The 26482-nt window shown below is 35.4% G+C and overlaps 1 protein-coding gene across 1 annotated transcript in view; it reads left to right on the forward strand.

The window, feature by feature from the left end:
- DPYD (dihydropyrimidine dehydrogenase) overlaps positions 1-26482 on the forward strand; it is an 800443-nt gene that overhangs the window by 639484 nt on the left and 134477 nt on the right. Inside the window, exon 19 of the mRNA XM_045897134.3 lies at positions 10311-10453. Within this exon, the coding sequence (XP_045753090.1) occupies positions 10311-10453 (143 nt within the window). The remainder of the gene's footprint in view (positions 1-10310; positions 10454-26482) is intronic.

Raw genomic sequence — 26482 nt, forward strand, 5'->3', positions numbered from 1 at the left:
TGGTAGACGTGAGTAGACATAGACTGGGGAGATTTTTATCCGGTATGATAACATTTGCCCTGCACATTCCATAGGCAGAATTCCATGAGAAATGTTTATACACCACTTTCACCAAGTCTGTCATGGTTCTGAATTTCTTGGCTAAGGAAATATGTGTATTTCTAAAAATAGTCCATATATTTGTATTTGTAGGTAAACTCATTATATTTATATGCTAAAAGCACTGCCAGCAGTACTTATTTGGGAAGGACTGAGGCATATGGTAATCTGGAAATAAAGAAAAGCCCTCAGATTCAAATGTAGCAGTGAATTTTCCAGTCATACTGTATACTGATTGTTTTATTGTTGTAATACATTATTTTACCACACGCCCCTGCCTCTCTTACAGGCACATATGATTTAAACTCTTTGAGCCTGAATTTCCTCATCTGTACAATGGGGATAATGGGTATGTGACTTATTGTGAGGATATACATAATGTATGAAAAATGTAGCGACTAGTACTCACTAGACTCTCAGATTATTTCCTTTTAGCCATAAAATGATATCACCATTGGCTTTGAATTCTAATTCTGTTTTATCATTTGAAAGGCAACAGCTTAAAATTATGAAAGCCTTGAAGAGTTTTATCACTGGCAACTCAGAAACGTTGTCTGCGCCCTCTTAGTGGAATAGAGAACTGAATAGCAAGGAAGAACTCTGGTCCACTTTAAATGTTAAATACCAGTTGAGATCTAAAAACCATTTACGGTTTTCTATGATACGTCAACTTTGAAAATTTGCACCATTTTGTAAGCAAAAACTTAAACATTTTAAAATGAAAGTAAGAAAAATTCCCTGCTTCTTTTCTCCCATGTGGAGGTTACTGAACAAATAATATGATGAGTATATTTTTACATATTCATAGATTCATATGATTTTAATTTATACGAGCCCATTACATCAATCAGTTTACAGAACTCTCATTCTTATTTCCAAAGAGAGTGCATATGTTGCAGCATCTATAATGAAAACTAAACCAAGTTGGAAATTGCAACAATGTACTTATTTCATTAATGTTTTTTCTTTTGGCTCTGTGTCTTTTCTCTGTGTAAACATGTCTGCACGCTGGATTTCTTTCTAAATCTGAATGTCCTCACTGGCCATATTGAAGAATGTGCTTACTGTACTGTTTCATTAAACTGCTCTGTTATCAGGTAATTGTTTAAACATAATGCTATAGGACTAGCAAAAAGAAAGGTGAACTAATGGCATTTGCAAATGTCAGGGATTATCTTAACACTTTTATTATAGTTTATAAAAAAGTAGGTTCAGGGCATTTCATGGCAATTATTTCTACAGAAATTGGTTATTTAAATAAATTGCTAATTATCTGAAGATGACAGTATTGAAAATGCTACTAATGAGTTGTTTAATAAGTGTAGCTTGTGGTGGCCACCTACAGGTTGAAAATAGAAAGAACATATAGACTAATTAAGCCTAGATACCACATATGAATGCCATATATTTTCCCTCTCGTAACAGATTTAAAGACATTTATCTCTTCATGCCATTCTTTTAGTCTTAGACAGTATAGTTAGTTTCTGGGTTCTTTATAGATTATGGTTTTATTCTAAACCAATTTTACTTTGCTTTCATAATTATCTTTGTGCTATAATTCATGCATATAATTATTACTATAATTTAATCATTCAAACTGAGATACCTTTAGACTGAAAGAGGATGCTATTTATAATTACATCAGGTAATTACAAATAAATACAAGTATAATAAACTGGGACTCTTCGGGGCAAACTAGGTCATATGGTCACTCTACTTATAACAATTAGTTACAACCCAAGAAAGCTTGACTCTAATTCCTAGACAACATTAATATAATGCTAATATTCTTAGTTTTCTCATACTTGGACAATACATCTTTATGAGTCACAAAATTATTGACTCCTCTCTCTGTAACTTAATTTATATCCAAACATTTAAAATAAGAAAGAAGGGGTGCCTGGATGTTTCAGTTGGTTAAGTGTCTGCCTTCCGCTCAGGTCACGATCCCAGGGTCTTAGGACTGAGCCCCGCGTGGGGCTCCCTGCTCAGTGGGAAGCCTGCTTCTCCCTCTCCCTCTGCTGTTACCGCTGCTTATTCTCTCTCTCTCTCTCTCTCTCAAATATATAAATAAAATCTTTAAAAAAATAAAATAAAATAAGGAATAAGAATAACATTACGGCTAAGAGCGTGGTATTGACAGTCAAGTTGACCTACATTCAAATACTGAACCCACGCTTTCTAACTGAGTGATCTCTTGAGGGTGAGATATTTATCTCTGCTGAGTCCTGTTTACACATCTATAAAAATGGGGACAAAAAATATCTATGGTAATGTCATTGATACAATGTATACAGAAACACTTAGGAAAAGCCCTGGCAATTAGAAAGCACTCAAAAGAAGAGTCTCTATATTGAGTGTGAATGTATTTAATGTTAAAATTTTATTTTAACTCATATTTGGTTCTTTTCTAAGTTAACTTCATCGCTGGTATCTATTGGAAAGAACAGAGAATGTAAAATTTCTTCTTAAACTACCATGACAAAGTTCATAGTGTTCTTGAATTTTGAATTCAAAGATATCATCTAATCTAATATTTCCTATAGTAGAGAGGTCATTTCTATTGTATTCTACCCACCAATTATCCATCTAGGTTCAAGGGATAGGGATGTCCCAATGTAGCTATTTGTGCTGCTGGATTTGCAACAAATTGATAAAATAATAATAATAATAAAACCAATAACGTGTGCTTAACCATTAGTTCCAGTTACTTTTTAAGAAAAGCATGGATGAAACCTCTTCTCTATGGTTACCTTCAATATTTGAAGACAACTATTGGGATTCCTTTTAGCCATTTCATACACTATGATGTGTGTGTGTGTGTGTATGCGTAGGCAGGGAGAGATCATTATGTTCTAGACATATTCTGAATTTGTTAATATTTTGCTTAAAATGTTGGATAAAGGACTAAATGTACTTTCCTGAATGTGCAAAGTATAGAATCATTGCACATCCCCTCTATAAAAGTTCCACAACAGAAAATCTGATAGTGCCTATTCCTGTGTTGTAAATTTTAGGAGCATTCTAAAAACTAGTCACTTTTTAATGCAGAATTAAATTATAAACAATTTTTATCTAAAGGGATCAAACAATATGGAAATATAGATATCAAACCTGAAACTTCTTCAGCACCATCCCCAGAGATAACTGTTAACAGTTTAAAACTCAACATTCTATACATTTACATGCCTACATACTAAATGTAATCATACTTTTTTTAACCAGAAATGGGACCACATCATATATATTGTTCTGCTACTTGTTATTAACACTTCAACATTTTATACTAGAGATATTTCCATGTTAGTTTTATTTTTTCTATTTATTTATTTTTTTTTAAAAAAAAGATTTAATTTATGAGAGAGAGAGAGAGAGAGTGAGTGGGGGGAGGGGCAGAGGGAGAGAATCTTCAAGTAGTCCCCCCTCTGAGCACAGAGCCTGATAGGGGGTGGTGCTCCATCCCACAACCCATGGGATCATGACCTGAACTGAAGCCAAGAGTCGGACACGCAACCAACTGAGCTACCCAGGTCCCCCATCCATGTTGGTTTTAAAAATTTTGTAGGATATTGGGCACCTGGGTGGCTTAGTCAGTTAGGTGTCTGCCTTCTGCTCAGGTCATGATCCCAGGGTCCTGGGATCGAAAGCAGGTTCCTCTGCTTCTCCCTCTCCCACTACCCCTCCCCACTGCTTGTACTTTCTCTCTGTGTGTCAAATAAATAAATAAAATCTTCTAAAAAAATTTCTAGGATATTGTATGTATATGAACTATATTTAATAGCATAACTGTTGGTGGTCATTTATGTTGTTTTCACTATTTTGGTATGAAAAATGATACTTCAAGGAAGATCTTTGTACATGTAACTTTGTGTCTATGTACTAATAGAATAGATTCCTCAAAGTGGAGTTTCTGGATGAAAAGACATATACATTTAGATATTGCCATTGCATTATAAACCTAATAAAGATTTACTTACACAAATATATGCATTTATAATCATAGACTCAAAGTATATATTTTTTACAATTGAAATGACATATGGATTACAAGAGAATCTCCAAACTTGAGATCTAAGAGGTTAATTAACACCCCTTAAGTGTTTATCCCCACATGTTTGTAGCTGAATGTTTATTTTTCTGCTTAGTTTCTCTAGCTTTGATGGTAATATTAGCCTATGTATACTAGGAACCAGGCACTATGCCAAGTGCTTTCGGTGAATTGTATCATTTAATTCTTCCCAGTTTGCTCTGATATTGTTATTAATGACCCTGTTTCACAGATAGGGAGAACAGATGTTTTAGGAAGTTAAGGAGTTTGCTCAAAGTCACACTTACCTAAAGTAAGTGAGCTGAGACTTACACCTCATTGGTTGGACATTAGAACCTAGGCTCTTAGCATTAGGCCATAGGCCATACTGATACTGGCTTTCTCAGGCAAAGACAGTATGAAGATGATCCTCTTCATAAATGCTGCACTGTCATTTTTCAGTAACAGCTGAAGAGTACGGACTTTCATGGCACAGAGACTTTGTGTTGGATTCCAGTCTATCCCTTTTAAACTGTGTGACATCAAACAGGTTATTTATGCAGTTTGAGCTTCCCTTTCTTCACATAGATAGAGATGACAGCATCTACCTTCACAGCATCATGAGGGTTACGTTTCACCAACTGTATGAAGCCTCAGCCTCAGGTCTGGCACATGGAAACCACTCCCTGAATGGGCGCTCCCAATCCTTCCACTACCAGCAGCTGATACTGTCAGAAAGGAAAATGGCCCCCTCTTCAATGAGTAGTCTTAATTCTTTTGCTTCAAAATACAATGCTTGGCACATGCTAGGTACCAAGTTACTGAATGTGAATTGACTGTGAACATATTGAATATATTATGAAGCAAATAAACATAACCATAAAGATATAAGGACTTAGGAAAAAATTCTTGAAATAGTCAACTAAAATTCAAACATTTTCATAAGATAATTTTCACTTTTTCCCAATGAAAGTAAAATAACAACGACATAAAACAGTTGATTTTCTTTCTCCCATTTCTCCTCTTTAAATTTCATATCTCTACATATAACCCTGGATCCTTTTAGTACTTCAGTTTCTGGTTGAATTATGCAAATTTTCTCAGAGGACTTTAATCCATGTGTAAAGATGTATTTTTAAATAGCTATGCTTCATGTATTTATCAGTTTATTAGGTTCATTAACATTTTAAACTTGTTTTAGTAAAGCATAAATTTTTTGGTGCTTGACTTATGTGTATTTTAGTATTTTATGAAAATCAATCTTTCAACTCCTAAATCCTTGAAATGCTTGATTTGCTAATATTTTCTTTCTTCTAGATGATGTTAAAATTATTAACAATTAGGTAGGCAAAGTTCAATTTCTAATGAATTTGTTATCTACTTAATTCATTGTATTTTAATTAATGTAAGCAAATTAAAACTACATTTCCTTTTTGTATACACAGTGAGCATGAGTGAGTATTATAACCCACTTTCTGTTTTATTGCCAGCTAGGGCTATTATCAGGGAGTTTATTGTGGACTTAGCTCTAACAATTAAATGTGCAACAGTAGCTGTCCTAGGAGTCAAATGATTAGGGAAAAAACAAACAGAATTAAACTCAATTATTCAAAATTCCAGTTATCCAAAATTAGCATATGTTCCACACTATCTTGCCCATTAAAAATTCCTTACTCTTCAAGGATTTAGTCATGCAAAGTAAAGCTCTACCTCCTTTTCACCAATAAACTTGAGTTCTGAAGCTGTCCTTAAAATCCTTCTATATTGGTTTAGTGCTTGGACCTTTGGATTCTCAAAAACAAAATTCTTAAATATATTGATGACTGCCTTTGAGATTTTTGCCTCTGGAGTCAGTTAAAGTAATCTCACCAACAACGTTATGACACTACTGAATGAGAGCTGTTAGGAGGCTGGATGTGTGGTCCTCGTAAGGTTTCAGGGGATATTGAGCTCTACCATCATAGGCATCATGCTTTTGTCTCTAATAAAAAAAAATGGTTTAATTGCATTACAGCAAAAACATAGCAGGCACTGTCAAAGTAAACTGAATAAATGCTCCCCCTGAAATCAATTGTCCTTGTGGTAGTACAGATCAGAATAGCAAACATCTGTACAGTTTTTATCCCTGCTAGCCCTTTATATATATATTAAATCATTTAATCCTCAAAAAAACTCTATGAAGTTGTGATTGTAATTTTATTATTCTATAGATGAAAAAAACAGAGGTACATGAGATTAAGAAATTTTCACAAAGTCACACAACTTGCTGATAGTGGAGCTAGAATTTGAACCTAAGCGGTGGGCCCTGTTTTCTGTCTGATGCTGTGACTAGTTCATCCTCAAATTGCCTTCTTTCTAAAATTCATATTAATAGTATTTATAAAATGTATGATGCTTAAATGAATGTGAATTTTTCCTAATGGAACATCTGTACAGAATAAATAATTGGATTCATATTATTTGCCTTAAAACTACCTCCTAAAATCAGAGGGACTAGTGTTTTGTGTATCTGTCATTGATGACAACATGGTAAGGACACGAATTGATTAACTGGGATCATTCTTGAAAGATTTTCAGTTTTAGTACAATTTCTTTTTAAAGGCGTAGGTACTTAATAGACATTTCTTAGATAGACAGATGGACAAATGAATGGATAAATGAGGCCTGTACAAGGAAACTGATTAAGTAAGTCATAATACCTTAATACTTACATATCAATACATAACACTATTGTTAATGGTAGCGTTTTAAAAATTGTTAAAATGATATTGGCAAGTGATACTATCGTTTTCTTAAGAAAAAAATTCATCCAAATCAGGTTGATTAACTTTTAATTAAAAAATCTCTGGCTTATTAAAATGTTTTTTCTAGAAGAGGAATCAATCCAAAAATGTTCTGTGAAGTTTCTCAGAGAAGATCTATGACTTCAGTACATTGACTGGCATTTCAAGAGGTGACTCTAAGGAAGGCCTAGACTGATTAGATGTCAAAAGTTACAGTTCAGTCTAGTCCACCAGCTTTTCTAGTAGGTTGTTCTAGAACCAGTCAGAGCTCTTGGCAACAGTGTTGGAACTCCGTTCATTTTGTTTGTTTGTTTGGTTGATTGTTTAAACCTTCAGCTTGTTTCAAAATTTGGGAATTGAGAATGGCTTGACCTTGATTGGAGCATTCCACATGGTTGGAACAGAATGGCTTGATATAACTGAATTTGGGTTCATCTGGCCATTCCATGTGGATGAGGGCTTAATTTAAATTGCATGTTGCCTATGAGTTCATTTAAGCTTATAGGATTTCAATTTCTTGATTTAAACCTTGTCATTTTCTTGTAGACGGAGTCTACATTCAATTCCTTAAGCCTCTCAAACTGGCTTCTTCCTCCCTGGTCTTTGGTCTAAAATCATTAATTACTGGAGCAGTGACAAAATCGTAAAAATCCTTATCTGAATAGCTGTGCTCCTGGAGATATTTATGTGTTCTAATTGACATGTGTACAACTCTGTATAGTATTGATAATATGTGTTTTCCTTATACCAAAACTTTTATTTTTATCTTGAACTTTTTATTTCTTTATTCCTGTCATTTTAAAACTAAAAAGAAATTTCTATATAACAATTTAGAAAGATCCTTTTATATACTTTCAAAAGATTTCCTTCCAGAAATCTTTCATGATAGATAAAAGTCATTTTTAAAACCTATTCCCCATAAAAATGCTCTCTGAGAGAAGGTAGATTATATTTCATGTTAAATCAGTTGAGTTACAAAGAAAACTAATCAAATGGAATTTATAATGGAAATAAAAACTGAATTTACTATTACCCAGGAACAGAAGGACCCATTTCTTCATTTTTGGATCACATTTCCTGAGAGAACATAATTACTCTTAATTTTTAAGAAGATGTCTTTATTAGTTTGAAAGGTTTTCATGTTCATTAGGTAGATTAGAAAGTTTTAGTAAAGAAGGAAAAACATGAAATAGAAAATGTCTTATTGACCTAATTGAACATCTTCAAATGCCATTGAGGATTTGCTGGTGTTTTTTAACACCTGTGTAATAATGTTGCCCTTTAAATGTAACTGGTTAAATTTTCAAAGCTGTGTTCTGGGATTTTGCCATTTGATGTCCATTAATATCAATTGGAATATGTGGCCAAATCCCTGTGTACCACTTTGAAATTTTATCCCTTAGTGTTAATGATAGTCTTCTAACAGTGCAGTTAGAAATAAATTATTTATCTGCTTAGCTCAAATTTCCTTTACTCTCTAGGGTCAACTACATAAGAAAAAGAAAAAAAGAATCCCAGTGTTTATCACTTGAAAGTAACACGTATGTAAAGAAGCCATCAGCTTAGCATGTATTGAACATATCTGTTATATTATGCAGATAGATATATGTCAATCTAAAAGATTTATTTAAATTTCAGATTGCCTTTAAAATGTTTTTCTTTAACTTTTATTCTTACTCAGATTTCTTTTTAGTACAGCTAAAGATTCGTACATGTAAATGTGTATGTGGGTGTCAGTGTGGGTATATATTCTTGCTATGCATTCTCCTGTCTACTCTGTTACCTTCTCTACCTTCTCAGACAGATGAAGAAGTCACTGATAAACACTTTGAAGTAGAAATAGGATCTTGATGTTCAGTTTCTAATTCGCCCTAACTGACGGCCTTGTATTTCAGTGTCCATTATGGAATTCTGAAGTCTCAGCATTGAGCATTCTTGACCAAGAAACATTAATATCTAGAGGAAGATTTTAAGGTGTGGGAGCAATAGGAACAGACATTTCCACAAACATTTTTGGTGTTAAATGCAAAAGCATCAGTTACACATGAATTTAATATCATCTGAAATGGATGTGAACAGGACAAAAATAAGTCCACTAATACTAAGGAAAATTCTTTGTGCTTCCTCAAAGTGAACCCTCCCATAAATACGTATTGATCATGCTGGTGAAGATGCTGGTGGTGGTGGAGGTAATGATAAAGTACTCACCACATGAGGCTGATTTTACCAGTTGCTTATTTGTGTTTTTCAGGCAGTGTCAAATTCTTGCACAAATAAAACTATTTTTAGTTCAGAAAATACCTTTAAAGAACAATGACTTAATGAATCCACACCAGAAATACCAAATTATATTCCGATGTGATGAAAGCATTAATTTACTTCAGGATATGTTAACCCTTGAGAGTTGAAAGCAGCTTTAATACAATATAATCATTTAAAAAATGACCCCCAAGTGTTCTGTCCATCCATGAAGTTTTCATTATGATTAGGGAATAATGTATTGGTAGTGTCTGGCTGAGTGAAGTTTAAAAATTAAGCACATTCTCTTTAATTACTGAATTCTAGTAAATTGTCCTTACCTTGGTGGAAACCTTCTAATGTATGAAAAATTAGATTAGGTTCACTATATTTCATCAAATTGTGAGTAATACATGTAAAAAGCAATATGGAATCTGTAAGTTCATCAGCACCTTGCTTGTTTTCACAGTATCTCTATTCACACCAGCTGCTTTATACTTAGTGGAAACATAACAGAGCTGTATGTCTATTTATGCACTGTATGTGATTGTTTTTCTTTTTCAAAATCTGCTGTTCCTTGTTCTTTTTAAAACAGATGCTTGAATATTCCATATAATCTTTTACATATTACTCTATATCAAATTGTATTATGCATGTATTTTATGCAGGAGTTCCAAAGTTGCTATACCCACTTGCATAACATGTTTGCTTGCAATAATTGCATTAAAATTCTTAAAATACATACATATCCATTTACAAATTAACATACTTTAAAACATGGCAATGTATATGTATCTCTCTCACACACACACACACACACACACACACACACATCTTAAGTAAAGATAGGGCGCCTGGGTGGCTCAGTTGGTTAAGCCTCTGCCTTCAGCTCAGGTCATGATCCCGGGGTCCTGGGATCAAGTTCCACATAAGGCTCCCTTCTCAGCGTGGAGTCTGCTTCTCCCTCTGCCCCTCCCCCTGCTTGTGTTCGCTCTCTCTTTCTCTCTCTCTGTCAAGTAAATAAATAAAATCTTAAAAAAAAAGTAAAGATAAGGAAAATTGACTTTTGTCTAGTACAGCACTACCATTACTTAATAATGATTATATGGCAGTATGCTCAAATGTTCAATGTGCTAACCATTGATTATTCTCATTTTCTGTAGGCACAGCAATCAGACCTATTGCTTTGAGAGCCGTGACCTCCATTGCTCGTGCTTTGCCTGGATTTTCCATTTTGGCCACTGGTGGAATTGACTCAGCTGAAAGTGGTCTTCAGTTTCTCCATAGCGGAGCCTCGGTCCTCCAGGTAGTACTTGTGTTTGCTCCTTCAAAAAGCTCTGTCTAACACATCTAGTGTAAATTATGTGACAACAGATATATTCTTGCAGGGTCTCCTGAGAAAGAGATTAAAATGTGGGGTGTGGGATTAAAATGGCAGCACTCATTAAGTTCCTACTGTGAGTCGAGAACAAACCTGAGGTTTATTTCCTGTCTTAGTTAGGGCTTACAAACTTTCTATCTTGTAAAAATATATTCGCTTATCTCCCTGTTTCCAAAATAAATGAAATCAGGTAACAAAATGCATACTGTAGAACTGGGGAAAAAAACAAATACATGAAGAAATCTGGGTAAAAGTAAAATCTTGTTTGAAAAATAAAATGAAGTCACGGGTAAGGCCAATATACAAAATCTATTCCATAATGTACTGGAGGGATTACCAAATTTGACTCTGAACTTCCTGGCAGCCAAAGCAAGAAAATTATTGGTTTCATAACTTTAAAAATATAAATATAATTTGATTATTCAACTTCTTGTGGTACAGAGCTGAGAAAAATTCTTCCATTACTGTCATAAAGGGGTACTTTGAGAAGTAGTACATTATACTCTTAATAGAATTCCTACATATAATTTTTTACTTATGACTTATACACTTGCTTGTCATTATGCTGCTCAGAAAAGGCCCAGTACAGTGCCTTGGCACATTATAGTGTAAACATTTCTCTGAGGCTAGATATGCAGATTTAGATGGTCTGACTTGACCCAGGGATAAACTTTTTCATATGACGACTAGACTGTGACCTCTCAGGTAATACTCCATTAATATGGATTCTTACTACCTAGCACTGAATGAAATTAGGAAGCACAGAGTTTAGCTTCACTTATATTCTCTGGAGAACAAATATCTTGTTGTATTTTGTTTTTTGTTTTATTATTACGGAGAACAAATATCTTGTGTTCCAATTTGACAATCAGAGTTAACATCCTTTAACAAAATATAGCCTAAGGTGGAAATAATATGTATCAGAATGCTAATAGAAGGTATAAAGAACAAAATGGAAATTTCAATGAAAATTATAATAACTAACATTTAAAACTCAGTTAATGGGCTCAACAACAGAATGGAGAAAACAGAAGAAAGAATCAGTGAAGTGGAAGACAGAGCAATAGAAATTAACCAATCGGAACAACACAGAGAAAAAAGATTGAAAAAAAAAAAAATGAGCAGAGCCTCAGGGAAATGTGAGACTATAATGAAAGATCGAACATTCAGAGAGGTCACAGAAGGAGAGGAAAACAAAGAAATAATGTTTAAAAACTTCCTAATTTTTTGCAAAAAGGCAAAACCCTTATAGATTTAAGAAGTTGAATGAACCTCAAATATGATATATCTAAAGAAATCCATACTGGGGAACCTAGTTGGCTCAGTAGATTCAGCTTCTGCCTTCGGCTCAGGTCATGATCTCAGGGTCCTGGGATTGAGCCCCACATTGGTCTCCCTGCTCAGTGGGGAGACTGCTTCTCCCTCTCCCTCTGCCTGCCACTCCCCCTGCTTGTACTCTCTCGCTATCTCTCTTTCTCTCTGTCAAATAAATAAATAAAATCTTAAAAAAAAAAGAAATCCATACTGAAACACATCATAGTCAAACTTCTGAAAACTAAAGATAAAAAAGGACCTTGGAAGCAAGAAAAAAACCATTTTACCTAGAGGGAACAAACAATTTTAATGGAAATAGATTTCTCATCAGAAAGTGTAAAAGTCCAGGAAGTGGGACAATATTTTTCAACTGTTGAAGGAAAAGAACTATCAACCCAGAATCCTATATCCTTCAGGGAGGAGAAAGCAACACAGTCTTGACTGAAGAAAAGCTAGGAGAATTTGTTGCCAGGAGACCAGAACTAAAAGAATGGCTAACAGAGGTTCCTGAGAAAAGAAATGTTAAAGACAGTATCTTGAGACATCAGGAAGGAAGGAATAAAGAACAAGGAGCAACAACTTCAAGAAAAATCTGAAGATAATGTATGTCCAGGCTTGAATATCACCTGAATTTACGTTCACGAACAAGGAGAAATGTATGGACTGGAAGATACGAGTGGGTTGTGAGTAGGTCCCAGAAAAGATGCTTGCTCATTTCCCAACATGTGATCTTTGGCAGGTCACACATGGGGGTGAAGATTGTTAAGATTACCAAGTGCTGCTTTTAGCTGATGCTACAGATAGTCTTTACACACTCACCTGAGAGTGAAATAGTTTTATTGTGCTTCACTATATTGCACTTTATAGATATTGCATTTTTTACAAATTGAAGGTTTGTGAGGGGCACCTGGGTGGCTCAGTGGATTAAACTTCTGCCGTCAGCTCAGGTCATGATCCTGAGGTCCTGGGATCGAGACCCATGTCGGGCTCCCTGCTCAGCGGGGAGTCTGCTTCTCCCTCTGCCCCTCCCCCTGCTTGTGCGTTCTCTCTTTCTCTCTCTCTGTCAAATAAATAAATAAAATCTTAAAAAAAAACGAACTGAAAGTTTGTGGCAACCCTGCATCAGACAAGTCTACTGGCCCCATTTTTCCAACAGCATTTACTCACTTTGTATCTTTGTGGCACATTTTGGTAATTCTCACAATATTTCATACTTTTAAAAATATTATTATTATATCTGTTATGATAATCTATGATCAGTAATTATGACTTACTAAAAGATTAGGTTATGGTTAGCATTTATTAGTAATAAAGTATTTTTTAATTAAAGTATGTACATTTTTTAGACATAATGCTATTACATACTTAATAGACTATGGTGTAGTATATACACAACTTTTATATGCACTGAGAAACCAAAAACATTCATTTGACTTACTTTAATGCATTATTTGCTTTATTGTGGTGGTCTGGAACCGAATCCACAATATCTTTTAGGTTTGCCTTTGTTTTGATTGACATCACCTGAGGCTTGGAGGATTAAAGGAATGTAGCCAAAGTCACATGACGAGTGCTAGAGCCAGAACTCAGACAGCAGGTTTCAAATCTGTAATACCAGTGCTCTTCCAACGGTTCATGTTGCCCGTCCCCTCCTAGAACCTCTAAGGTGAGAATATCAGCAATAGGCAGGTCTTCCCCACCTACTTGAGGCTTACATATTCAGGCTACACCTTCTTCCTTAGAGAAAGGATGCAAAGAAGAGAAGAAATGTGAAAACAGAGAGAAATAAGTCAACATGCTTTCCAAGAAGAGATGTACTTGGTGTGTGGACCACAGTATATGAATATATGTAGAATACTATGTGTCCTCACAAAAATGTGTATGTTTGGTGAAATAATCATTCACATTGTGGTTTCTGCTTAGGCCCATCTCAGATCAAGAAGCAGAGAATCACTCAGAGTACCTTAAGAAAATGTAGCATATTGTATTGTCTGCATCAGGGGACCCTGGCACTAGAACTGTAAGACCCGGGGGGGTGGGCAGTTCTCAGGCGAGATCTCCTCCATCTCTCTTTTATGGTCCATGTGATTTCTCCCTCAGAGGAATCTAGAGTTCCATTCACTCTTTCTCTCTCCATAGTTTGCTCCTTGCTTCTCCCTCCTCTGTACTTCTGCCTGCGGCATGATACCTGGGTCCCCTCTACCTGGTGGTTTTTCAGCTCCAACTTCCACATGAAATGCCTCCTTAGCTTCATATCTCTTGGCTCAGATTTCAAAAGAGGGAATTTGTTTTCCTCAATTATCTTTTCATGCCAGGCTCCATCTTAAAGTACTGGTCACCCAGTGTATTGACTCCTTGGTAGATGGCAGAAGCACACTAAGTATTCGTTGAATGAATTTGTTAAATGAACGTGTTGGAGTTCTGCTTTTTTTTTTTTTTAACCGGATTGTGAAGAGGAGATGAAAGGGTTAACAGGGTCTACAAATGGTTGCCAAAGGACTTGCCCTTCAGCTCCCACTAGGAACTGCAGGGAGACTTTCCAGCTATGTAAAATATTGGTTCCCAAATGATTTGGTTAAAAATGTGAAGTTCTGCACATAGGCTTCAACTGGTAGAAGATTAAAGATTATGTATAAATTCCACACCATTAGCTTGAGTCAGAGTTTTATTTAGCCAGAACACATTTTTAACCCAATTTTAGCTAAAGTCTGAACTGAACTAAAATCAGTATTAAGATATACTTAGGATGGTTATGAGAGGGGAAAACCCTTGAATTTAGAATTTTGGCATCACATTTGAATGGGATAGAGAATGTGCAATATTTCTGTGTCTCTTCCATTGTAACTGAATTTCATCCTGTTCTGCTCCCTAGTCCTGGGTTAATCTAACCTTTCATTTTCTATACTTCTGGGCTGCTGAATATTATTAGAGAAATTCAAATAACTCTGCCAATTGGATTTACTTCAAATTCACAGTGTTTAATGTTAGCTGGGCCTTGGGTGCTAGTCAGCATCTGTTTTTATTTATCTTTTAAAAAAATCCACATCAAATTCTCCCCAGCAGTTAGTTCATATCTTTTTTCATACACCTCAAGGTAGATCACCCTCCATCATCACCCTCTATTTCTCTGATGCCATTTGTTTGCTGGCTCGTACCATATAGGTCCCCTTCTCTGGTTCTGTAATATTTCTCTTGAAGAGCTCATCCACTTATATATTTCTGAGTTGAGTACTGTCAAATCTATCTTTCCAATTATTTCTACTCAGGAGTGAAGTACATACTGACAAAATGCATTTTTTTACAAGATGTGATCAGACAAATGAAATGTATTTAAGTATAGGGTGGTGGTGCTGATACACTGGGGTGTAGAAAGAGAAGTAGTGGGTACAGAAATAGTGACATAAATATTTTGATCCTGATCTTAATGCACGTACATAGACTGCGTAAGTAGGTGAGTTCACTACTGGAATAAGGATTTAGTCAGTAATTTCAAATTCAGTTTTAAATGAATTCAACAGCTATGACCTTCTATGTGACTTTAGAAAAAGTATGGACATTTCAAAATGGAAAGCTAAAATATTTTCGTAAGTTGGATAAGTGCAATAGAACATGCCTTTTTGTTAGTCATCATTCATCACAGAGAATCATTTGTACGTTTGTTCATTCAATAAATATTTATTGAGAACCTACTACATGCCTAGCACTGTTCTAGGAATTTGGAATTCTTCTGTGAATAGACAGGCAAAAGTCCATTACCTCTGGGGCTTACATTTTAGAGAGGGAAGAAAGATAACATATAATAAATATGAACTCTAAGTATATTTGGTATATATGATGGTAAGTGCTGTGAAAAAAAGAGGCCTCATTGAAAAGGTAACATTTGAATAAATAATTGAAGATGGTGAATCAGGGAAGGAAAATACTTCTGTTGTAACATCACTTGCTTCAATTTTTAATTGAGAGCTAACTGAAATATAAAAATTACAAAATACTGTAGATCGCCTTGCAGTTTATAAACAGAAATGCCTTTTAGGGTTTCAGGTTGCATTTTAGTGGGTAATTTTTGAAGTCTTCTTTACCATTTCTAGGAATGTAGCATTTCACATTGGCACTGTTTATTTCTATTATCTTATTCTGTAACTTGCTTTGACAAGGATGTTAACATTTCAGTGGTGAAACATCCAATAACTCTACCTTCAAAATGCGTCAGTGAATGTTGACTATAAAAACTAAGGAATTAGCTAGGAAGTAATTTGGGTTCCAGATCATTTCCCTAGTACATCTTTGGAGTGAAAATGACTATTACAACAGAACCAGATACAATACTGTGGCCAAGAAGTAAGGTTCAAAACCGATTATAGGTTTGTGTTCTTGGGTAACTGCTGTTACAACTTTGTCAGTCAACTAAACTGACTTCTAATTTATTTATGCAAACTCCAGTGTGTTTGAAATATGATTTTTCTTCTTACTTGATAGGCTTTCATTAATTAGAGTATGCAAGTTAGAGCTCTAAAAAGGACAGATGAAAATTATTAGTAAATTTCAAATACTGAAATTTATAAATACCTCCTTGTTAAATTATGTTTTCAAACTCTTCATGAACTCTTGAGGTCTTAAAATCTTTTGGGGGTTACTCTGAAAAAAAGAAGTTTGCTTCTGGCTACCAATTGTTTATCCATGAAGAGGATGGTAAATAAATAACTTGCACAATTGCCCTTTAATGTAGTGTGAAGAGAGGACTTTAATGAGTTAAAACTGGTTTCTTTGTTGTTATTTTTTTACTGTTAGTTTTAGTTTTTTAGTCCCAGACCTAGCCCTGGTGAGCCCAAATCCCTTTCCTCTGATTTAAGTACTAGTTTGCAGTTTCTATTAATAAAAAAAAACTAGGTAGAGATTTCTGTTGCAAACAAAACCCAGACTGAGTCAGTTGCTTTTAGTGATAGGTTTCATCACAAAATGTTCAATTCCTCTATTGTATATAGATAGAGAATATAAGTACTATACTACCTTTTTTCTCACTGAATGACTCTGGGTTTCTATAGCTTAATTTAATGATATTGCCATTACAATTTAATCTGTTAAGGACTTTGATTCAGAACATCGGAAATTATAGGACGCCATCAGTTCATTCATGTACAATTATGACCTGTGCCTTCATTGAGATTGTACGGGTGGGTTTTTTTAATCCCATTTCTTTTGTTAGGGTTTGTCACTGAACTTAATAGAAAATCCTGAAATACAACAGGAAGAGGGAGCATAGTGGGCATTTACTATGAAGAGTCATGGTCACGTGATGGACACTCACTAAACGTGGATGACCAGATCAGCCCTTAACAATAATCAAAGCTGCTCTAATGGAACTAGTCCAAGCTAAATTTTTTATGTGGAATTTTTTAATGTGATCAGGAGCTGTATTATTTTATTAAAACTAGGGAAAAAGAAGTAATTGAAGCAGATGATGACCCTGTTTCCACATGAGTGCAGATGCATTACCGACATTCTCTTGCAGTCGTAACACACAGGAAGACTTCGGTGCTTCAGCTCTATTGATGGGGGTCTTGAGGTGATAAAAATTTAGCACACTATATTCTAAATTTTTATTGGGTAGGTGGGCAAGAGTTATTCAATGATATTTTTTTCTTCCATCTTCATTCACTTTAAAGTCAGGCTATGATTTATGAAGGAAGAATAGTTGATACCATTCAAAGTTATTTTAAATGGAAATCGGAACTGTTTCACATAGTTAGTTAAAATAGACATATTTTTCTTTCCACTATGCAGTTTCTTGTTTCCTAGCTTTAATGAGTGTTTCCTTTTCAATTTTAAGGACAATATGCAAGCGGGTATTGAAAAAAATAGAAACTCTATATTCTCAGAGTAATATATAAGAAAACATATGCTCTTAGTATCCATTCAATGAAATTCCAATTACCATGTCAATTGTTACATTATTTTAAATTACTTTAATGGATGGTTACTTTTAATGGAAGAGGTTTTAATTTTTGAAAAGCATCCTGATTCCAGTGCAACAATATTGTTTATAAGCAAATAGAGGAAATTAAATGGAAACCTGTTAGGCCTTTGAATGACTGAATGCACACTCTCCACTTGATAGAAAGATTAACATCTACATTCAAAGGAAATTAAGTGAAATTAAGTCTAATCTTTTTGAAAGACAGTTTTACTAAGAAAAAGTAACCGTATCACACTGTGACTGTTTTTTTTGTGAGAAAATAACCATGTGTTAGCCAAGATGTTTACAGATATAGCCATATGAAATTTCTGATCTTGTATAAACTTCTTTCACTAAAGTTTTTTTTTCTTGACTCTGACTAGATCCTTTATGTTGTCTCCTCCTTTATGCGTTATATACAGAGATATGGTAAACTACTAGTTACATTTCTTGGTCAAAAAAATCTTCATATTATTATTATTCTTTTTAAAGATTTTATTTATTTATTTGAAAGAGAGAGAATGAGAGAGAGTACATGAGAGGGGGGAGGGTCAGAGGGAGAAGCAGACTCCCTGCCAAGCAGGGAGCCCGATGCGGGACTCGATCCCGGGACTCCAGGATCATGACCCGAGCCGAAGGCAGTCGCCCAACCAACTGAGCCACCCAGGCGCCCCAAAAATCTTCATATTATTGACCAAAGTTTTAAACTACTATTTATCCTTTTATTCAGTTTTTTTAAATACCAACTGTTTAGATATTCTTATGTTACATATTATTTTCCAAACATTATGTTTTCTTTGTTGCTTTTCTCTCAACCTGTCGAATTTATCAGTATCACTTGAAATGAGTTGTGATTGGATGTAACTGATTTTTTAATAACCATCCCATAACTTGTCCATCCAAATGACTGTTAGAAATAGTCACTTTGGGAAGTAATGTATTTTGAATACCATCAGTAACTACTCTTCATATTTTGAGAGTGGATTTGATTTCCTGTAAACAAAGCTAAAGAAAGCCAAGTTGAGTGAACGAAGCTGGCTGTTGAACTGAGATATACAAAGTCATGTGTCTCTTTTTCTGGCAGTTCATGAACTGACTTTAATAAACCGCTCAAAAAAGAATTGTTACAAAATTCTTCTGAGCAATGCCAACATCTACCAAGGTGATTATTTTGAAAAAGCCACACTCATTTGGATATGTATAATTGTATATTTGTTTAAAAATCTACTTTAATATTTTATAGACTCTAGTACTAAGTTAGGGTTCAGAATTCAGACCGTATAAAGATTTAGAAAGATCTATGCTATAGCAATTTTATGGTAAAAAAATATTAATGATCTGATGAATATTACCTTCTGTTTTTCAAAAAGTCCTTTCTGGTTATTAATTCGTTTGACTCTTACAAAGCTATAGGCATATCAGTAAGCATTTTTAACCCCATTTTACAGATTAGCAAGTTGGCAATTTCCTTGAGTTTATTTCATCAATTGGCTAACCCAGTAATATTAGAAACCATGTTTCCTGATTTCTGCTCCATGATTTGTCTCTGCATCACCTACCATCCATGTAACTGTGCTTAAGAAATATGCTAGCAAAATGGAAGGGAAATTCATCATAAACATGCGAATGCTCGCTCTGTCCTTGAGAATGATTCATTCTCAATTATTGTCCTACACCTGTGTAGAGTTTACACCAATCTTATCATTTTACAGATGAACTCCTTGTTCTTTGTTAAATAATTGTTTTCACCATGGTAAGTGTACTCTTTAATCCCCATCACCTATTTCACTCATTCCCCCACGTACTCCCCCTCTGATAACCATAAGTTTGTTCTCTGTAGTTAAGAATCTGTTTCTTGGTTTGTCTTTCTCTCTCTCTCTTTTTTTCCTTTGCTCATTTGTTTTGTTTCTTAAATTCCACATATGAGTTAAATCATATGGCATTTGTCTTTCTCTGACTGACATTTTGCTTAACATTATACTCTCTAGTTCTATCCATGTTGTTGCAAATGGCAAGATTTCATTTCTTTTTATGGCTGAATAATATTCCATTGTATATATATACCACTTCTTAATCCATTCATCTATTTATGGATGCTTGGGCTGCTTCTATAGTTTGGTTATTGTAAATAATGTGGCAATAAACATAGGGGTGCATGTATCCCTTTGAATTAGTGTTTTCGTATTTTGGGGTAAATACCCAGTAGTGTGATTACTGGATCATAGAGTAGTTCCATTTTTAATTTTTTGAGGAACCTTCATACTGTTTTCCACAGTGGCTGCACCACTTTGCATTCCCACCAACAGTGCAAGAGGGTTCTTTTTTCTCCACATCCTTGCCAACATTTGTTTCTTATATTTTTTATTTTAACCATTTCAAGAGCTGTGAGGTAACATCTCATTGTAGTTTAAGTTTTTAATTCCGGATAGTTAACATAAAGTGTTATATTAGTTTCAGGTGTACAGTATAGTGATTCAACAATTCCATACTCTCATTGTAGTTTTGATTTGCGTTTCCCTGATGATGAGTGATGTTGAGCATCTTTTCATGGTCTGTTGGCCATCTCTGTGTCTTCTTTGGAGAAATATATGTTCATGTCTTCTGCACATTTTTTGATTGGCTTATTTGTTTTTTTGGATTTTGAGTTGTATCAGTTCTTTATATATTTTGAATACTAACCCTTTATTGGATATGTCATTTGCAAATATCTTTTCCCATTCAGTAGGTTGTCTTTTAGTTTTATTGTTTTCTTCACTGTGCAGAAACTTTTATTTAGATATATCCCAATAGCTTATTTTTGCTTTCATTTCCCTTGCCTCAGGAGACATATCTAGAAAAATGTTGCTATAGCTGATGTCAGAGAAATTACTGCCAGTGCTCTGTTTAAGGATTTTTATAGTTTCAGGTCCCACATTTCCTCTTTGCTAAATAATTTATCTCTGACTTTTTCAGTTTCCAAAGTTACTTTGAAGTCTGGTAAGTTTCCACATGCTGAACAAAGGACTTTCTGAGATTTCTAAAGACTGGAAACCCAGGAGCTTCTGAGTTCTGTTTGGGGGAAATTTAGAAATCCAAATTCTTAAGTAACATGAAATATGGAGGCAGAGTAACTTATGAAGTAGATTCAGGACAAGCAAATAATACATATATGACTGGCATAATATGAGATGATAAAGTTGATTAATGACAAATATAAGATCCCATCCTAGGATGTAGAAATGTAATTATACATTGAAAATGGAGGTGACATGGGAAAGAGAAGATTTTGTGGAAAAATTATAGAGGGGTTTACTTAACAGTAAGGTCAACACAAACAGCACAGTGATATAGCTTCCCCCCAAAAGCTGATATGATCTTAGTTGCATCTGAAATATGGTATCTAGAAACAGGGAAGTGATATCCCCACTGAACTCTCTTCAGATGACATCTTCATTCATCACATCATGGGTGCCCATAGTGTGCCAGGCATGGTTTTAGCCATGAAGAAAACAAGGATGTTCTCAGACAATGGAGAATGCTCTCAGCAACCTTACATGCTATAACCTCCCTCAAAGGAGTGATAAGATAATTGAGTCCAGACTCAAATGAATAAAAAAAAGTCAGCTATGCAGAAGTCTAAGAGAACAGTGTCCTCCTGGCAAAAGGAAGGGCAAGAGCATAAATACAAAGTCCATAGGGTGCAAGGGTGAGAGCAGTCTTGCCCTGTTTCAGGACTGGCAAGGGGCACAGCAGATGTAAGGATGATAGGAGATACAGGTGCGTATCCAGGGGTGGATCTTATAGGGCACTATAGGCCATGATAATTTAGATGTTATTCTATGTTTAATGGAAAACTAATGAAGAGTGGCAGTCTTTATGTTTTCACAGGCTGACACCACACCCCTTTTCTCTCTATCTCCTCAGCTCCAGTAGCAAGTAAATGCCCAGCGGGCCCTTTCTACTTTGTACTTCCATGGTATTTTGTTCACTTCTTAATTAATGGTTTTTATCCTCCAAGATTTCAGTTCCCTCTTCTTCTAAGGATACTGGCAGCCTCCTTCATCCTTGGTTAGTTGCCTTGCAGATAATTTTTTGATTATTCCCAAGGACAATGGCCCCCCAAAATGTGACTTTATCAACACAAACTGATCGCTTCTAGAGGAAACATATCTATTTCTAGGTTCCTGTTTGGTTAATGGTAGAACATCAGCATCAACTTTCTACACAAAAAAGACTATTAAATATTAACCTAAAACTCAGACTAATACAAATCCCTTTTCAGAATCACTCAGTTCTATCATGTGCTTCATATATATGAATTTTTTCCCCAAGGATTCAGATTAGAATAGATTGTTTTGCCATTCTAAATTTTCTCTTGCAAGAAAAAAATGAAAATACAGGCCACAAAAAGACATTTCACAGTTGATTCCTCATAAATGCTTACCTCCCTAAGAGTTTTTAATCATGACTTTCAATTTTGTACCCCACTATTTTGCATTGTAGGTGCTGTCCCAATTTTTTATCACTTCTCTGAGTTACATTTTTGAAATGACACTGAATTATTAGCTTATTATAATAATGATGTTCCTGGGTTATGGCCACTCTTCTTTTTAAATGACTTCTGTCTGCCTTATACTTACTATCCTTATTTTAATGGGAACAAAACAGATTTAGATATTTTTCCAGGCTATGGAATAGTTCCATAAGACTGGTTCCTTTGATTTTTGAATACATTTTTATGTTTGGGAGCAGCAGTTTGTTGGGTTTTTTTTGCAATCATAACAAGCCAAACCTTAGAAACTTTTATTCTCCTGACACCTACATACATGTGTGTACAAGCCTCATGTAAGTCTTACAGTAAGCCTCATGTTTGGTCAATAACCCCCACAATATATTCACAGCAAACTAGGCTCCCTGGTTTGGCTCCCTAGTAAACTAGTTACTTTCTTCTGAAAAGATCCAGTCATCATCATTTTAGTTATGGTGTGGTGCATTCTAATTTTACTCCAGTTTCCCTTTTTTTTTTTTTTTTTGTTCCTTCCTCTTGAGATACTCCTGATTTTCTTTCTAGTCCATTTCTAATGGAGCAGATTTTGGTGTGATTTCTAACCGTCTTCAAAGATTAGAAAATGTGAAGATTAATTTATTTGCTTTCTGATCTTGATGTGGGGTGTGTCTAAGGTTGTGTGATAGAGTAGAAAAGAGAAGGGAGGAAGAGACTGCTAGAAATAGCTCCACCACAGAATGCCTGGGGCTCTGAACCACACCTGTAACTGAGCTCTGACAACTACTTTTAGGAAAGCTAGTGGTTATCTTTTCTTACCGAGGGTAAAATCACGAGTCTGCCTTAGGCCTCCAGATAATTACCTAATTCACAGGTTTGGTTTTGTTTATCTTGCAAACTGAGGTTCTCAACTTCCTGGTTCTTATGCTTCTATTTAATAAACCCTATTGTCGGTTCCTAGCATTTTTCAAAAACCTCAGTTCCTTCGAGTCTTGAATATCCCTAACAGTATTGTGTGCCATTGTTACGTATCCAGAGGTGGTTGTGTTGCCAGGTAGAGTGTGGTAGTTAAGAAGAGGAACTCTCAACTTCTGCCATCCTTTGCTCAACTGCCAGTCCCACCATTTGATGGCTGGATAAGCTAATTAATTTTTGTAGACTTTTGTGTGTTCATCTATCAAATGGAAGTTATAGTATCTATCTCATTGGGTTATTATAAGGAAGAAGTGATATTTAATATGTTAAGGGAAATACCACAGATCAGAGTCCCAGTCCCTGGAGTGTCTCCTTCCTGCAGCTACCCTGGTTCAGCTACTATTCTCGCCATCCATTGCTGCCTGGCACATCCGGGAGACGTCAGCACCCTGGTGCAGCTCTTGAGATTCACTGTAAAATGAATATCAACTGTGATTGTATCTGTCTTTAATTATAAACCCCTAGAAAAAAAGAGTAACAGGATTATGTAATTCCAGTCATGCAGTTGACATTTCTTAAGGGTTTTTTGGTACAGATGATAATGATTTACTGAGATATAAAGAATAAGTGAACAATTTGAGTGCACATTTATTTTTGCAGTATTAATTGTGAGTCTTGATGCAAATAATGATTATGAAAGAAATTACAGTAAAATACCAAAATCCTTACAGGCCTAAAAACATTTTAGAAAGACTTTTATTAGAAATCACAACTAATGTCTCCAATTTAGAAGTTTAGAAAATCAATAATAAATTTAAGGTTTATGAGAAGTTGTAAAGGCAATTACTGTCAGGAAATCTCTTTAGTTCAGTGACTCCTAACTCACAATTCAGAAACCAGGCTTAGGCCAGATGACCTGTCTAGCCTAGGAGCATAATCAAGTTTTACACTGAAAAACAAGCTTATGATTAGTTCCCCCAGATAGAATTAATATCAGTTAAGAGTTTGACACAAACAAGAGGAAAGATGGATTTTGTCAGAAATATTCTGTGCAGATAAATATTTACTGGATTATTGCATCTTCCTCTCACACTTACACTCAAAAAATTCTCTAGGGGCACCTGGGTGGTTCAGTTGGTTAAGCGTCTGCTTTTGGCTCAGGTCATGATCTTAGGGTCCTGGGATGGAGCCCTGCAAAGTCGAAGTCGGACTCCCTGCTCAGCAGGGAGCCTGCTTCTCCCTCTCTCTCCGCCCCCTCCCCCCGCTCGTGCTTTCTCTCTCAAATAAATTAAATCTTTAAACAAGTCATCTCTGAAATAAGCTGTTTATTTATATGTGAAAAGTTTGTTCTAGGAAAGAAAATCTCATCATCAATGTTCCCGAAGAAAATGCTTTTAGGGGAAACTTTTGAATGTTTTATTGCAGACTACTCAACAAATTATAATTTCAGATAGAGAACCAAATGGTTCTCTGTTTTATCTAAGTGGGAAAAAAATCATTCAAGAACTTGGCTCTCTAGAAATACGTATCTGTGCATCATGTATGTGTTTTATGGCATCAAAGTTATAGTTCAGTAGATTTCTAAAAGGCTTTTGAGAGAGAGAGAGAGAGATGTGAATTTTTACAGATTCTAATTACAAGTTAGAAGTCATCTCACTGTGGGAAATTAAAAATGGAGATAATTAGGGACAATTCCAGTTGAAAGAAATATGCATTATGGAAAAAGCAATAAAAGCACGAAAAATAGGAAAGTAAAATCACTTCTCAGTAGCTTCTGTGATTCAATTGTAGATCAATAGTGTGTAGTTAATGCATTACCAGGAGAGTATTAATTTGCAATTACCACAGGTGATCTGATCCTCTGTGTTCTGTCCATTGACACAAATGACCTTTTGTTGAAAGAGATTTTGCAGTCATTATTTTAAATAGAGCAACAGAAAAGCAAAAGGAAAGTATAGGTCACTTTCAGTTGTAAGTATCTTACATCACACAAAGTGGAAACCTTTGTAGTGTAGCCCCAAATAGTCACATTATGGAGTATAATAAGCCTGAGCATGGGCATGTCCGTTTGCATACAGGATGGATATAACATGCACTGTATGGCGGTGGGCAAATATGATTCAAAACAAAGCTACAGATGCCCTGAATTAAGTATAAAATAAAGTAGACCTTTGATAAACCTCTACAATGAGGGAAGATATGAGAGACGTTGGTTCAATGAAGTGGGTTTTTGTAATGCTTCGTTTCGATGCAAGCTGGGTAGCCTTGGAGGTAGAGAGTCTGATGCTCCAACAATGACACGTTCTTGAAAGAAAACAGACCTCAGCTCTCTAGAGACCGTATTCCAATCATAAGCAATGTGGCAGGGACCCACGCGGCCCCGTCCAGAGTCTGCTACGCAAGCAGTGATATCAACCTCAGAATTGCCAACTAGGTACAGGAAGCCTGACAGGACTGCATCTTACTGATGCAGGCTTCAACACAAATGAAAATGCATCAGGTTGCTTGGAGTGAAGTCCTATCTCTGCTGCTCTTTAGCTATATGACCTTGGCTTTATTAGATGTGTGAACTTTTTATACTTCAGGTTTGTCATCTGAAAAGTAGGGTTTCATAGGATAGTTGTGAGGGTTAAATGTTATCACCCGTAAAGCATTTCAAATAGTGCCTGTAACACAGTACCCATAGCTGTTAGATGTTAATTATCATTGTCCTCATCATCATTATCGTCCCCAGCTAGGATTTTTATTCAAGGACAAAGAATTTTCAAACAAAATTTACACCCCCCTATTTTAGCTTTGGACTAGCATGTGTCTTGGCTCAGGCTGACTGAAAACAGAGCCCGAGGAAGGGGCTGAGTGCTAATGTTTTGTCAGAAAGTAAAATCTAGGATAGTTAGAGTAAGAGAAAATAGAGAAGAGACAGATGGGATTTGAATACAAGGTCATGCATTACTGGGTAGTACACTGCTTCACAAGCGGTAAGAGATCCAGTCAGTTGGCCACACGGTACATCTCCAGAGAGACTAGGTAGAAGATAGTGCCTTGGGACAACCCATCACAGGGGAAAGGGATAGAAAATTTATCTGCCATTACTTTTGACCTTCCTTCTCCCATTGGTTGGGGTCCATCCAGATTTGATTACCCTGTAAAAGCCCGCTCCCACAACCTGCTGTGTGGCTCATTCTGGCACTTCATTCAGGATACTAATCTCTTCTGTATGTCTGGTTATCAAGCCTGTAGATTCATAGTGACAGATAACTTATTATCTTATAAGTTATCCAGTTAAAAT

This window comes from Mirounga angustirostris, unplaced genomic scaffold (assembly GCF_029215605.1).
Source record: "Mirounga angustirostris isolate CCGP_5_RB_7025 unplaced genomic scaffold, mMirAng1.0.hap1 SCAF_4, whole genome shotgun sequence".
Classification (NCBI taxonomy): Eukaryota; Metazoa; Chordata; class Mammalia; order Carnivora; family Phocidae; genus Mirounga; species Mirounga angustirostris.